The following is a 15,700-nucleotide window of genomic DNA, read 5'->3' as shown; positions in this document are numbered from 1 at the left end:
TATTACCTTTTCCAAAAGTGTTAGGTGCAATTTTTGGGAGATTTGATACGTCTATTTGTGACGACATTATCTATTTTATAACGATATGATTCGTCCACATGTCTGTAGACATAGTTTAAGGTTATGTTCATATTGTAATCTGAGACTTGCCATAAACGTCAATGAACTCACATTTTCAAATAATGGACAATATTGAATAGTGGTTTATAGAGACATGAATGATGGGTCTATCCTCTTACTTAACAGTTGGCTGTTCTGATGGCAGGATCTGTTTGGCTTATTTATGAATCCAACTTGATTGAATCTAGACTTTGGTTCGGTTTCGGGTTGAGTTTTATTTTTTTGGTTTTCGGATTTCCGATTAAACATATTAATAAGTTTTAATGGTTTTGGCCTTTTGGGTATTATTTTCATTATTAAAAAAAATGCTTACATTCTTATTGATTCAGTCAAATTCGGAATAGTTTTGTCTTTATATAGCAAAAATGAATCCAATTATACCACACTAATATGTAGTTCATTTTAAAAAATTGATTGAATTGATTCGGTCAGATCATATTAGGTTTGTCCAAACTAAACACTCTTATTTTGATACAACCTGATTTTGAATCCTCATTTTGAAATACAGTTGTGGTTTTGGTTATAGTCCAGACAAGCTAGATGTGTAAACCTATAATCAAAAACTCGACATGCGGTAACTCCAGCCAACAGTAGACTTAGACTTGAAACCGACCTAGACCAAACCGACCCTAATCTTTGAACTGAAAAGCCTGTTCAGGGACGGCCAACAGACTCTCATTCTTCCGTAACGTATCTATATACAAGAGAAACGAATTCTATATCGAAGGCCTCAGTAGTATCCATCAATTAATTTACATAATCCAACATTTTAATACATGAATTGATCTCAAGATATCACTAGAAAAAGAACCCGTTTAACCCATAGGCAACAACCAGGCAGCTTCTAATGTATATGCAATGGAATGACCAATCTATGCCTAAAGTTGTACACAAACATAAAACTCAATTCTTATTGCAAAGCCTTTTGTCTCTCATGAATGCTGATTCTGGTAACAGTATAATATATGATAGTGCTGTAACAATGCATCCCCGTGTGTCGACTACCACTCTACTTACCACTGGAGGTAGATGTTGTCATAAACGATTCACCACACCCGCATTGCCCTTGGGAGTTAGGATTGATGAACACAAACTCTGATCTGCAATTAAAGCAAAAGAGGTTAATAATATGGTTTTAAAAATCGGCAAGCGACTTTGCGTTTGAAATGTGACAGAGGTCCAAACCTGAGTTTATCATCTACAAAATCCATCTTGGTCCCAATCACATGCATTAAAGCCTTTGGTTCAACAAGTATCCTCACACCTTTCTCTTCCACCAGCTCATCAAACTTCCCTCTCTCATCTGAAACAGGCACTCGCAAAGAGATAATATATAAACAAAGGCTCAAGACACACGATCAACAGCATGTAATATAGCACACAACTATTAAGAAATTGTGCATTAGCTGATAAGTACACTATATAACACCTTGAACCATATATTGATACTCGTGTACAGTACTTTGTTGGCTAGTCTAGTACTTTTGTCCATTCAGTCATACAGATATAAACAAAAACGAATGTAGAACTGACTACCAAAAGTTACAGAACATGAATAATTCTGGAGCAACAAAAATGGTTACGTATCTACCAAATCCAACTATCAAGTTTGAATCTACCAAACGTGAGGCGAACATCTATCTAGACACTTGAAGACAAGAAACAAACAATCGCTGAATGTTATATTTATGAACTAGATAGAACTTGACTGTATAGCAATCATCAATGAACCAAAACCCAGATACAACAACATAAAACAGTCTCAATTTTAACACAAAGTCTAGTATCTATTATCTCCTTATACTATGGCTGTGAAATAGAGAAATAAGAAGGAAGAAAAAACACAGAACAAGATCAGAATTCACAATCCAAAAACCCCAAAATCAAAATTGAAACTTGATTCCACCCAAAGGAGATCAAAGGCTGTAATTTGAAACAAAACCCAGAAAATGAAAATCAAAGATGAAAGAGGAGTCGTGCTCGTACCAGCGTAATTAAGGGTATAGGACAAGCCGTTGCAGCCACGAGCCTTCACGCCTAATCGTAGGAAAGGCTTTTGGCGCTGTTGCAAGAGATGATGAACCCTAGAGGCAGCTTCGTCCGTCAAGGTTAATACTTGCTTCCTTAACGCCGGTCCAACCCTCGCCGCCGCAGCCGCTAAAACTCCAGAAGCCTTCATCTATAGGAATTGAATCGAATCGAATCCTCGGAGAATTTATTATAGTTTCACGGACATAATCAAAAATGAACAAAGTCTAGTTTTTTTTGTTTTGACTCAATTGCAAAATTAGACCACTAACTTGACTCAATTGCAAAACTGACCATCTCTTCTTCTCTCTCCTAACATTTGTGATTTTCTTCTAATTAAATCTTTATGTATTTATTGTATTCACAAAAATGCCATTATTTCTAATTTATTTAAATTTCTTCTGAAAATATTTATTACATCCATATCTTCATCTTTTTCTTTTATTTACGGTTGTACCACCACCATCAATTTTCTAACAACCATGAACAACCAAATTTGAAGCTCTTAATGCTTCAACAACCTGAATTTGTGAGCTTAAATAATATCTAATGCTATGAGAACTTCATTTTCTTCCATCTCCTCTTTATTTTAATCTAAGAAAATTTGCAAGTGTGTTCATTTTGTTATATGTCATGTTTCTTGGATAGTGATTAAATTGGTGTTTGGTTTCTTCCTTGGTGACTAAAGACGACGTCCTCGACTGCTTGACATTGCGAAACAACCACCCATAAGGTTATTTTCCGGTAGATTTCGTGATTTTTCTTGTTTTTTTACGAAATTAGACTTCATTTGTTAGTCTAACCGTCAAAATATCATGTAAAGTCTACTATGTGGTTAGTTTTGCAATTAAAAATTTATCGAGTTTCGAGCCCGTAGACTGAAATTTCAGTCTCCTTAATTTCATTTGAAAACAAAAAAATATGATTCAGACTGCATTATAATCTTTCCGTCAGATACTTTGTTTGCAGTCTACTAAGGTGTATTTTTGCAATTGACCAAATTCTTGACTTTTTAGTGATGACTGACGGACTAAGTCTTCTTATGATAATAAAAGAGTAGACTTCTATAGTGACTATTTTTGGGGTTGACCAAAATATTTAAGCATTGACCGTAATATTATTGATATAAAATTAATTAGTTGACTACAAAAAAATCTACTAATTAAAAAATTAAAATGTTAGTCAACACCAAAAATGACCACGGTAGACTGCAAACGAAGTCAACATTCCTGGAGACTTTGTATGTAGTCTACTTGGAGAAAGTCAAACTTGGTCAATTGCAAAACTAACCACAACGAAGTTTACTTTTTCTAGTTAACGGATAGATGAAGTCTACTTGTTAGCTAGAAGTCTACTACAAAGTCAATAGTTTGGTCAATTGCAAAAATAAACAGAGTAGACTATAATAGAAGTTAACTTGTTGAAACTTTCTAAGAGGTCTACTCTGTTCTATGTTTTTAATTGCAAAACTGACCAAAAATTTAACAAAAAAAGTCAACTATCCTAGTAGACTTCATCCAGTGTCTGCTTTATTAAATTGTAATTGCAAAAATAGACCACACAAAATAGACTTCAAGGGAAGTATCTTCATAGATGCCAGTTTATGTCTACAAGGTTGACATCAACATGAAGTCTTCATAATTTGAAAACCAATTTATTGCAAATTGGTAAATAATTTTAAAGATTTTCTTGTTGTATTATTTGATATATGATATGTACTTGCCTATGTATGTTTTTGAAATGATTATATATTATACATATGGAAAAATCAAGTTTTTGGTTTTCTTAGGCAGTTAGGTCATTAACTTAGACTTATTTTGGAAGTCAACGTGTGGGAGTTCTGTGTGAAGTCTGTATAATTGAAAAAGTCTTTAATTGAAAATATAAAAAGAATTTTATTGATTTTTTAGTTCGAAGATGAAGCGGCGGCGAAGATGAAGCGGCGGGGTTGAAGAATACAAAGTTCGGCGAGATATGGTACAAATTATAATAATTATAATAATCCTGGTTTTAGAAAACCAATTCCGGTTTATTTGTAATGATTATGTCGACGACTTCTCTGGCAGACTTCTGCACGGGAAACTGAACCGTCTGCAAATCAATCAAATCAATTTAATATTTGTAATGATTATGCTGAAGACTTGTTCGAAAGACTTCTTCTAAGAATATAGAATTCTACAATTATAAGTATGAAATGAAGTGATATATAAACTTTCTAAGAATTACCCAACTGTGAATGATTTCAGTCTCCAACACTACAATTAATGGTATTCTTAGCTATCAGTTGTTACACTAAATCTTATTGAAATTACAAATTTCTAGGATTGTTTTTTCAGTTTTTGGATAATTTGACAAATTAGAAGAGAAACCTCCCATAATTTTATAAAAATTATATTTTTTATTATGTCGACGACTTCTCTGGTAGACTTCTACACGGGAAACTGAACCGTCTGCAAATCAATCAAATCAATTTAATATTTGTAATGATTATGCTGAAGACTTATCTGGAAGACTTCTTCCTGGGAAACTAAATCGTACTTTAAACTACAAATCTCAATTTTTTATTTAAAAAATACAAAAATAATTTATTATAATAATTAAATTAATAATAAAATAAAAAAAATCAAAATCTCAATTATTTACAAACATATTCTGGGTAATTCTCTTCCACCGTCACTGCTCCACCACCCCATCTTCTGTTTAATCTTCTCCTCCGGCTGTAAAATTCTCGGCCTCCACCATCTCATGTTTAATCTTCTCCTCTGCCTGTAAAATTAAAGAAAAGAACAAGATTTGGAAAAAATCTGACTTCAAGCAATTAAATCATAAAAATCCAAATAAAAGTTGAGATCAAACTCGAAAAAGAAAGAACTAAACTTTTTCCAACAGTTTACCCAATAACAATTCTCAGATCCAAATAAGAAAACCCATGTAGAACCCAAATTCAACCAACATAAAACTAAAAACCTAGATTTGGTAGGTAGATATGAAAACAAAACCTTTGGGATTAGATTTGAATATGAATGAAGGTCAGATCTGGAGGGAGATTCGTAGAGTCACATTTGCATAACTTCTTCAATAAAAAAACAAGATTAAAAAAAGAGGATAGATTGGAGTTTTAGATCTACTTTTTTTTTTGGAGAGCCAAGATATATTTGAGAGAGAGGCAAGTAAAATAAAAGAGAATCTAGGGTTTTCATATTTATCTTTGTAACCACGAAATATTTTGTGGGTATATGCAGCTGAATTTTTTAGAGTAACAATATTGGAATTTTTGAGAGAGAAATTTTGGAGAGAGAGAGATCACATAAAAAATTAGGGTTGACTTAGAAAGAGAAGTATATATATGGTTAAATTAAATTATCCAGTTAGGTTAAAATCAAGGAATCGGTACGCATTCGGTTAGGTTCAGCTATCGGTTTGGTTAAATTGTCGGTGAAATTAAAATAATATAATATTAATAGTTGATAACATTACAAAGTCAACCACCAATAGTCTGCAGAGAAGTCTACTTAAGCAAACCCTAAATCAAATAATTTTAACCTAATCAGTCTTTCCTCCCTTAATTTGACTAGTTTATATGTAAATTTATTTTATTTCAATGCAGAAAGTCTATGTGGTTATTATTTGGTCAATAGGTTTACCAAAATATTTTTTATAATTTTAAAAATTAAAATTTAAACTATAATTAAGGAGTAGACATATTTTTATGTCTTCCATTAGACGTCAATTTGAAATCCACCATAAAGAAATATATTGCAGACTTCCTCGGGTTACAACTGTCATTTCGGCTTTTGTTTTTTGTTTAGTCGTAAGAGAGTCAACTGTAATTTCAGCACCCTTAGTGGTTATGTTTCTCGAAAATCGAATATGGGATCTACGATTTCATTCAAATGCAAATAAAGGTACAAAAAATGCAATTGTCCCAGTTTTTTTTCTAATTAAATAAAATGCAAAAATGTCTTAAAAAAGTATTATTTATAAATATAGTACTAGCTTATAAAAATTATAGTAAAACATCTATAAATTAATAATATTGAAACCAAATTTTTTTTATTAATTCATAGTGATATTAATTATAGATGCATTTTAATTGATTAAATTATTAAAAATTATGAATTGAGACAATTTAAGCAAAACAATATTAAACTTTCGAATATGGTTTGGAACTGAATGTATGATATTTATAAAACATTATTCACAATAAATACAAATATTATAGACAAATTAACTTATACACATGACATACATAAATCCAAATTTATGAATAATAATATTAATTGTCTGATAATCTATGAAACTATTAAAATAAAAATGATGAATATCTGCTGCACAAAAAAAATGATGAATATGTAGAAATTGAAAACTTAAAACAAAAATTTGCTATTTTTATGATATGTTATAGAGCATTTTATATTATTATATTTTGAAAATACAACATAACACTTGTTTTATAAGGATGATATTTAGAAGAAATTTTACCCTTTTATAGTCTTTTGTTCATTTTTGCCCTTATTTTTTTTATACATTAACTTAATTTTTAGACTTTTTTTAGGTTTGGGTTCTCTATTTTACATTTAGGGTATAGTTTTGAGGGGTTAGAGTTTTAGTATTTGGAGTTTAGGGCTTAAAATTTAATTATTTTGTATATAGAAAATAGTATTATTAAAAATGGCCAACAATAACAGGTAATTTTGCAAAAAGATATACAATAAGAGTAATTTTACAAATATCTCATTTTCAAAGCATACATTATTATAATAATTTTGTAATCCGAAATTGAGTGTAGATTTAGACTTTGTGAGAACAAGGTTCATATAGAGAAAGATCCCAAGTTTTGGAGATGGAAATTTTGGCGAAGGTTTCTTATAGATTAGATGATTAGATTTTCTATCGACTTGGCAAATAAAAATCAAATTAATGTGTATAGCATATTTACAAACATTAGTTTTGTTTTGGACCATGAAATATGGTTATACAAGTAATTTTAATGATTCCACATTATATATAGAGCAACAATTAAAACTACTTATATAAATATCATAATCAAACCCAACAGTCTCTCTCGAACTCTTCATCTCTCTCTCGCAAAGAACGCTTTGGATACTCTGCTTTTACCGGCGAAAACGAAACCATGGGTGGTTGTTGCGTCTCAACACCTCTCGATAACGATCAACCTCCTCCACAACAGCCACAGACTCAGCATGTCGAACGTAAGAACGATGGATTCGTCAACTGGCCTTTCACAGAGTTCTTCCTCTCCGATCTCACGACAACGACCAAGAACTTCAGTTCCGACGAGATCATATCAGAGAACGCTGAAGACTCTTCCAATGTCGCCTTCAAAGGTCTTTTATCAGAGAATCTTGGCTTCGTCGCTGTCAAAAGATTCAAGATTACGCCTTGGGATCATTCTGACTACTTCGCGGTACCCTTTTCTTTTCCCTTTAAAGCTTATCACTTTTGCAACGTTCATTGATTTCTTTTGATGGGTTTGACTCTTTTTCGTTCAGGACGATGCAAAAGAAGTTGGGGAGCTAAAGCACAAGAGACTCGTCAAGCTGTTAGGATACTGCAGCGATGGTGATGAAGGGTTTCTTATTGCAGAGTTCATGCCAAACGATACTCTTTCCAAGCGTTTGTTCCATCGTATGATTACTCCTCTCTTCACCTTCTTCTTTTTTAAATCTGAGTTTAAAGAGGCTGCATTGGTTATTTAGGTCTGTACATGTGTATCTGCATGTAGGAACGGTTGAATCAGAACTTGTTAGTATTTTCTGTTTTTGAAGTTTTTGTTGGTTGTTATTGACAGAGAAAGACATGGATTGGTCAATGAGGTTGCGAGTGGCGTAACATATAGCTGAAGCATTAGAATATTTCAATACCGCTGGTTTTGAATATTACAGTAATCTAAGTGCTTACACAGTTTTGTTTGATAAGGTATGTTATGTAAAACAATATTTTCATCATGCACCTATGCCTTCTCTCGTTTGATCTTATAAGGATGCTAAACTGTTTAATGGATATGTTGAAGGATGGTGATTCCTGTCTATCCAGTTTTGGCTTGGTGAAGGAGGTCGTCGATTGTGATCGAAGAACGAAAAGTAACCAGTTTGTGATATTCTCTAGTCGTTTCAGACTATTTCATTTCAGAATGTGTGATGTTTATATTCTCATATTGTAGGAAACGTGACCACTGAGAGTGTGACATACAGATTTGGTACCATCCTTGTGAATCTGCTTACTGGAATCCAAATTCTTCCAAGCCATGTAAGTGATTCTGTTCAAGTCCTCATCTTGAATTTGTGATTGTGATTGTGATCACTAGATGCTCTTTCATTGTCAATTTCTTGCAACACAAGCTACATATTACTGAGTTGGTTATTCTCCTGATTCTAGGCTCCTGAGATGATCAATAGAAAGGATGTTACTGATCTGATGGATCCAAATCTGAATGGAAATTTCTCTAATGAAGAAGCTGCCACAGTTTTAGCACTCGCCACTGAATGTTTGCAATGCGAGTACAGAAAGAGTCTTATCACAACAGAGCTTGTTGCAACACTTAAAGACTTGTATACTAAAACGCAAGTAAGAAGGGGGCTTACTGTAACCGTATCTCTATCCTTGATGATTTCTTTCGCATTCGTTTGATAAATCCGATCTTTTTGCTTGTAGATTCCATCTCTTGAAATGCTCGAACTGGCAAAGCAGCACGATGAGGCATCATCTTCGAGTCAACAGCAACAACTTGGACACTGTGGTACTAGCCAAGCTCAACATGAGCACTGAATCCGCTAAAAGTCTCAACAGAGCTACTCGTCTTGAAGCAATATGCTTAGTAGGGGGTTGAAGATTCTTGATTTTGCAAGAGTTTCTCTAGGATAAAAAAAATGTTCTATAGACTTTTTTTTTTTTTGGTTTGTTAAACCTTTTTTTTTCTATCGATCTTTACATCAGTTCTTGCTCACTCTTTTTTTTTTTGTCGTCCAGTTCTTGCTCACTTTCAGAACACGAATCTTTACCAATTAAATAATCAACTCATGATATATATATCATAACTGTTTTGCTTTGGAAGTAGTCGTGATAGAAAACCATCATGGTGGAGACAGCGATGAACCTTTATTTTTTTTTTTTGAGACTATGGATATGATTGTACGAGACCAGATTATGAAATTTCATAACGGAGATGCATCATGCATGATATACGCCAAGAACAATAATCTCACTAAGATTGATTATGAAATGAAAAATAATTTATTATTTATCCGCTAGCGAGTAAATCTCTCTCGTAAAAAGCATTGTATGAATTCACTTAAAATAACACTTAAAATATATATTAATTTTGCCATTATGAAATAACACTTAAAATATATATTAATTTTGTTTAATGATACATATCAAAATATAATCGATTGATTGACACTCTTAGGATATGTTTTTATCAACCAAACATTAACTAAAATAGAACTCCAAAATTAGTTGTCCAAACCAAACGAAATAAATTTACAAAAAAAACTTTTACAATTAACGATTTGAACGACCGAGCGAGACAGTCCGCCTTGAGATTCGACGAGCGTGAGATTTTAGACAGGGTAAAGCTAGTGAAGGAAGCCCAGAGCATATAGAAATCATCAAGAAGGTTCGAGAACGTCGGCCAATCTTCAGGAACTTGTGGATCATCGCAACTAATTCTGCACAATCCGTCTCAAATCTCTCACAAACAACTTCTTCAAAATGAATACTCTCCATGGCCCATAGCATAGCTTCTAACTCCGAGTGAAGAGGAGATGGGCTTCGTCGAAGACACTTTGTTCCCAACAGTAAAGTTTGATTCTCACAGTCACAACACCACCATCCCTGTCCTGAATTGAGATCTGATGCTTTCCAAGAAGCATCGATCTAACAACGAGATACTTGAACCTGGATTTCCCCGGCAACCCCAGACTCCTCTGATTGTAGTTGCGCTTCCTCCCATAATATTTTTTTTCACATAAAGCCTGAGTAACAATATCGATTCACTCTAGCTGCGTGGATTGAAAAACGTTTTTATTCATATATTTCTAGAGCAACCATAAGATCCAGAGACAACTTCTCTTACAATATGTTTTATTTGTTGTTATTTTGTTAGTTTTCCTTCAAAAAAAAAATAATATTTTTATTATATTTAAGTATACATTTTAATATTTTTTTTGTTAAAGAAAAGAAAGTTAATTTTTAAAAATATACACATATAAAGTAATATATATATAAGTATTTTTAATTGATTAGTATATAAATATGTCGTCTAATGGTAAATCTAATAGGTCGGAATGAACTTACGTGGTAGAATCGTCTTTGTAACAGTTTTTTTTTTGTCAATAAAAGAATCAGCTCAAATAAGCCAATTGGGTGGAAAATTGTTTACAAACAAAACATGATGCGAAGATACACGCGTTTGGCGTGCCAAAGAATCCGCTTGTACATTTGCGTTACGAGGAACATAAATCAAAGAAAAAGAAGAAAACTCCTCCCTGTCTATCCAAATGTCGTCTAGGTATGTTGCAAAAGCTGGCCACTCATTAGGGGAAGACACCATCTTCACCAAATCTGAGCAGTCTGTAAGGAAAACCACCTCCCGGAAGTCATGTCCAATCATGCAGCGCATCACCCAAATGAAGGCTTCAACCTCTGCATGTAACAGAGATAAATTTCACTGGTATTGGTAGCTTTGAGCACTGGTTGTGATCCTTGTGACGAGGTGCAAAACCATCCTGCACCTGCACAAACATCTGTCGTTTTCCAAGAACCGTCAACATAAAATCTATATCGTGTAAAAACCGGAGGAAGAAGAGGAGTTATAGTTCCTCGATTCCCAAAAATTGAACCCATAGGCGGTGAGGGAAAATCCTCCGTCTCGACGTCCAGCTGAGCCGCCTGCCAGGTAACCGCCTCTCCTTCCACCACCCAGACAACCTCATTCGGGCGCTCTACCTGATTCTCAAAAATACGTGCATTCCGGGCTTTCCATATATACCACATCAGCCTAAGAAAAGTCGCAACCTGTGAACCTGGATTTGTAGGACCCAAAAAATGATCAACATTAGCGTATACTGACTCAGTCGGGAAGAGGTGCGGCCCCACCGGTACATGAGCTAAAGCCCAGACCTGTCGAGCCGGCGGACACAAAAATATTGCATGATTGATATCCTCCTCATCCATCCCGCACCTTGTACAACCAACACCACAATTCACCCATGTCTGTCTTAGATTAGTAGATACCGAGATACAACCCGTCAAAACTTGCCACATAAAATGCTTTAATTTTGGTGGACAGTGAACCTGCCAAACCCTAGCTAGAAGAGGAGTAATCTCAGGACCAGACGCAAGAGTCCGAAAAGTACCATGTACTTCCAAACATGTCGTATCATACCCAGATTTTACCGTATATTTCTTAGTTTTTGTAAAGTGCCAACCAAAGACTTCAAGCAACAATTGAGAGGTATAGCCTCAATCAGAGCGATATCCACAGGATCAAAATGCTCCATGAGCAGGTCCTTACGTCAAGAATTCGTTTGACGATCAATTAGATGAGTCAAACGAAGAGTTGGGTCCTTAAAAGGACTGTTACTTAAGGCTGGTCTCGGGAATTGAGCCGGAACCCAGGAATCATTTCATATAGAAATGGAGGTCCCTTAGCCAACCCTTGTAATAAGCCCTTTATTCACCAGAGATCTAGTAGATACAATACTCCTCCACCCATAAGAGGGTAAATATGACCGTATTGGATCCATAGGATTTGAGTTCCGGTAATACCTACTTTTAAAAACCCTGGCAAACAGTGAATCCGAATAATCTATCAGCCTCCATAACTGCTTAGCCAACAAAGCCGTGTTAAAATCATCAACACTCCTGAAACCCAAACCACCCAACTGCTTGCTACAACATAACCTTTTCCAAGATATCCAATGCATGCGTCTGGCCATTTGTACTCCACCAAAAGTTTGTCACTACACTAGTAAGTTTAGATATATTAAATCATTTGTAACAGTTCTCATAATTTATATTAAATAATAAATACAGAATTTTTAAAAAATATTTGTACGGATATTATTATAAATTTAAAATATCATTAACTCACAACACGGAAAAATCATGATTTTATTATTTTATTAATATTATATATTAGAATATTAAACATGTCATATTAAATTGATTATCATATGTAAAAAACAAAATATTCATCTGTGTTTAACGTGTTAAATTCCTAGTAAAAGAAACATGTCTTACTCTCATCAAGTTGTTGTTTTTAGTTTTTTACCTTTTTATGTTATGGATAAATTCCCTCTCGAACATACCACACCGTACTGAATTTAGGGTATATTAGAAAATATTTAATCAAAAGTGGTATTTTTGGAAAGGTTTAAATAAAATCGCTAGAAATGATAGAATTCCCTATTTATTCACATATACTAATACATAGTATTTATATAAATACAGTAAATGTCATATAGTAGGTCTAAGAGTATGTAACTAACTTCAAATAGGTTACTGAATTAGAGTAAATTCGTGACAATTTTAACAATATATAAAGCAACAAATATATAAGTTTTCTCATAATCAATCCCAACGGTCTCTCTCGCCCTCTTCATCTCTCTCTCGCAAAGAACGCTTTGGATACTCTGCTTTTGCCGGCGAAAACGAAACCATGGGTGGTTGTTGCGTCTCAACGCCTCTCGTGAACGATCAACCTCCTCCGCAACAGCCACAGACTCAGCATGTCGAACCCAAGAACGATGAAGTCAAGAACGACGAACCCAAGAACGACGGATTCATCAACTGGCCTTTCACAGAGTTCTCCCTCTCCGATCTCACGACGGCGACCAAGAACTTCAGTTCCGACGAGATCATATCAGAGAACCGAGAAGAATCTTCCAATGTCGTCTTCAAAGGTCTTTTATCAGAGAATCTTGGCTTCGTCGCTGTCAAAATATTCAAGATTACGCCTCAGGATCATCCTCACTACTTCGCGGTACCGTAACCTTTTCTTTGCCTGTAAAGCTTATCAACTTTGCGACGTTCGTTGATCTCTTTTGATGGGTTTGACTCTTTCTCTTTCAGAAAGTCGCAAAAGAAGTTGGGGAGCTAAAGCACAAGAGACTCGTCAAGTTGTTAGGATACTGCAGCGATGGAGATGAAGGGTTTCTTGTTGCAGAGTTCATGCCTTACGATACTCTTGCTAAGCGTTTGTTCCATCGTATGATTACTCCTCTCTTCATCTTCTTCTTTTTGTGAATCTGAGGTTAACGACGCTGCATTGTTGGTTTGTGTGACATGATTGTGATTTGTGCATGTAGAATCGATTGAAACAGAGCTTAATGGGTTCTCTGTTTTTAATCTGAAGACATAGAGCGGCTGCATTGTTGATTTAAATTGTGCTTTAGATTCTTAAGGACTAGAATAGTGAATAGCTCTGTACTGCTTGTAGGAACGGTTGAATCAGAACGTGTTAGTATTCTCTGTTTTTGAAGTTTGTATCGGTTGTGTGATTGACAGAGAAAAACATTGAATGGTCAATGAGGTTGCGAGTGGCGTATCATATAGCTGAAGCATTAGATTATTGCAATACCGCTGGTTTTGACTTGTACAGTAATCTAAGTGCTTACACAGTTCTGTTTGATAAGGTATGTAATTTAAAACATTATTTTCATCATGCCTATGCCTTCTCTCGTGTGATCTTATAAGGATGCTACACTGTTTTATAATGGATGTGTTGAAGGATGGTGATGCGTGTCTATCCAGTTTTGGCTTGGTGAAGGGGATCAATGATGATCAAAGAACAACAGGTAACAAATACGCATTTCTCTCTTCGTATCATTCTTACTATTATTATTATCTAAATGTGATGCTATCTATACTCTCATTTTCAGGAAGTGTGAACCCTAAAAATGTGACATACAGATTTGGCACTATTCTTGTGAATCTGATAAGTGGAAAGCAAATTCCTCCAAGCCATGTAAGTCATATCTTGCTTTCTTAGTTGTGTGAATAAACCATTCATCTTGACTTTGGTGATTGCATGTAATCATAATTAAGGTTATCTACCATATTTGTCAATTTCTTGCAATACAAGTCATACACAAGTCGATTAACTAGTTGTTATTATCTTGCTTTCTAGGCTCTTGAAATGATACTTGGAAAGACTCTTGACCAGTTGATGGATCCATACCTGAAGGGGAGGATCTCCATGGATGAAGCTACCGCAGTTTTCAAACTCGCCACTCAATGTCTGCAGCACGAGGACCAAGAGAGCCCCGACACAAGAGAGATTGCTGCAACGCTTGAAACCTTGCTAACTAGACCACAAGTAATGAGCTTATCATCATATTCATAATTTCATTCTTTTTTTTTTTTTTTAATAATCTCGCATTCATGTTAAAGTTGATCTTCCTGCTTGTAGGTTCCATCTCATGAAGTGACTGCAGTGACAACGCAGACAGAGGAGGCATCATCGTCAACTCATCTTTCGCCACTAGGAGAGGCTTGTTCGAGGATGGACCTTGCATCTATTCATCAAATCCTGGTGTCGACAGCATACAACGATGACAATGATTTAATCGAGGTAACCAAACTCATCAATTATATTCTTAAACATGACTTTACAACTAATTTGGCATCAAAGAGGCTAACTATTATTTTATTTTTTCATGAGCTAAGTCATCTTTCAGAGAATGGACAGAGGTGCAAGAACTTCAAGATGTACGAAAACAAGGTGATCAAGCCTTCGAAGAGCAAGACTTTAAAACCGCCATCGCCTTTTATTCTCAGGTACGTAGTATAACATTCTCTGCCTTTCAGCAAGCATATTAGTAGAATCTCCATTTTTTTTCTCAAACCAGTTTCTGTTTTCTATCCACAGTTCATTGAGAATAGGAAACTGGTGTACCCAAGTGTTTATGCCAGGCGTAGTCTATGCTATATATTCTGCAATGATCCAGATAACTCTCTCCTTGATGGGATGACAGCACAAAATGTGTACCCGGATTGGCCTACCGCCTTATACTTGCAGTCTGTGGCCTTAGCCAAACTCAACATGAACTCTGACTCTACGTATATGTTGAAAGAAGCAGCTATTCTTGAAGCAAAGAGACAGCAACAGTGAGAAAGGATCTTGATTTTGCATATTTCCTTTAGGATAAAATGTGAAATAATCAAATAATAGATTTGACATTTTTGTTCGTTTCTGATTGAGAGAAGTCTTGTGTAAATTCTGAGTTTAGAATTAAAACAAGCTGAAACCTTTTCTATGTGAATCTTCATTTTCATCTTTTGCATTTGGGTACATATGATTGGCTATGGAGATGGCACTTAGCTTAACTCTTTAACAAAGGTTAAATGTATAACAATCATGCATGAAACTATAAGAGAAACAGCAACGATATTAGCAACCTTCCACTACAAGAAAAACTGTCCAAAGCCACAATTGAGCCACAAAAAAGTTATAGCCATCATATGTTAGCCACAATTCAGACATAAAATATTATCGTGTCTAGTTTGTAGCTATATTGTAGCAAAT

The 15,700-nt window shown here is 34.7% G+C and overlaps 2 protein-coding genes and 1 pseudogene across 2 annotated transcripts; 2 read left to right on the top strand and 1 right to left on the bottom strand.

The window, feature by feature from the left end:
* On the bottom strand, positions 820-2,368 carry LOC104766969 (iron-sulfur assembly protein IscA-like 1, mitochondrial). The gene is made up of 3 exons (XM_010490937.2): positions 2,107-2,368; positions 1,306-1,423; positions 820-1,220 (listed from the first exon to the last, which is right to left on the bottom strand). The coding sequence occupies exons 1-3, from the start codon at positions 2,297-2,299 to the stop codon at positions 1,130-1,132; spliced, it is 402 nt and encodes a 133-aa protein (XP_010489239.1). The 5' UTR covers positions 2,300-2,368; the 3' UTR covers positions 820-1,129.
* On the top strand, positions 7,283-8,937 carry LOC104768118 (annotated as a pseudogene).
* On the top strand, positions 12,833-15,286 carry LOC104768117 (probable inactive receptor-like kinase SSP). The gene is made up of 9 exons (XM_010492047.1): positions 12,833-13,156; positions 13,246-13,381; positions 13,681-13,808; positions 13,904-13,970; positions 14,055-14,140; positions 14,303-14,491; positions 14,585-14,746; positions 14,842-14,952; positions 15,044-15,286. Exons 1-9 carry the CDS (start codon positions 12,833-12,835, stop codon positions 15,284-15,286), a joined length of 1,446 nt encoding a protein of 481 aa, XP_010490349.1.

Source organism: Camelina sativa, chromosome 19 (assembly GCF_000633955.1).
Source record: "Camelina sativa cultivar DH55 chromosome 19, Cs, whole genome shotgun sequence".
Taxonomy (NCBI): domain Eukaryota; kingdom Viridiplantae; phylum Streptophyta; class Magnoliopsida; order Brassicales; family Brassicaceae; genus Camelina; species Camelina sativa.
Note: the sequence above shows the minus strand (reverse complement) of the source record. Positions and strands in the feature narration are given on the sequence as shown.

Excerpts from the sequence above, each read along its gene's own strand:
- LOC104766969 (XM_010490937.2), bottom strand. The coding sequence starts at position 2,299 with ATGAAGGCTTCTGGAGTTTTAGCGGCTGCGGCGGCGAGGGTTGGACCG. Across the intron at positions 1,424-2,106 it reads CTATACCCTTAATTACGCTG|ATGAGAGAGGGAAGTTTGAT; the intron begins GTACGAGCACGA and ends TGCCTGTTTCAG. Across the intron at positions 1,221-1,305 it reads TTTGTAGATGATAAACTCAG|ATCAGAGTTTGTGTTCATCA; the intron begins GTTTGGACCTCT and ends CTTTAATTGCAG.
- LOC104768117 (XM_010492047.1), top strand. The coding sequence starts at position 12,833 with ATGGGTGGTTGTTGCGTCTCAACGCCTCTCGTGAACGATCAACCTCCT. Across the intron at positions 13,971-14,054 it reads TGATGATCAAAGAACAACAG|GAAGTGTGAACCCTAAAAAT; the intron begins GTAACAAATACG and ends TCTCATTTTCAG. Across the intron at positions 14,141-14,302 it reads AGCAAATTCCTCCAAGCCAT|GCTCTTGAAATGATACTTGG; the intron begins GTAAGTCATATC and ends CTTGCTTTCTAG.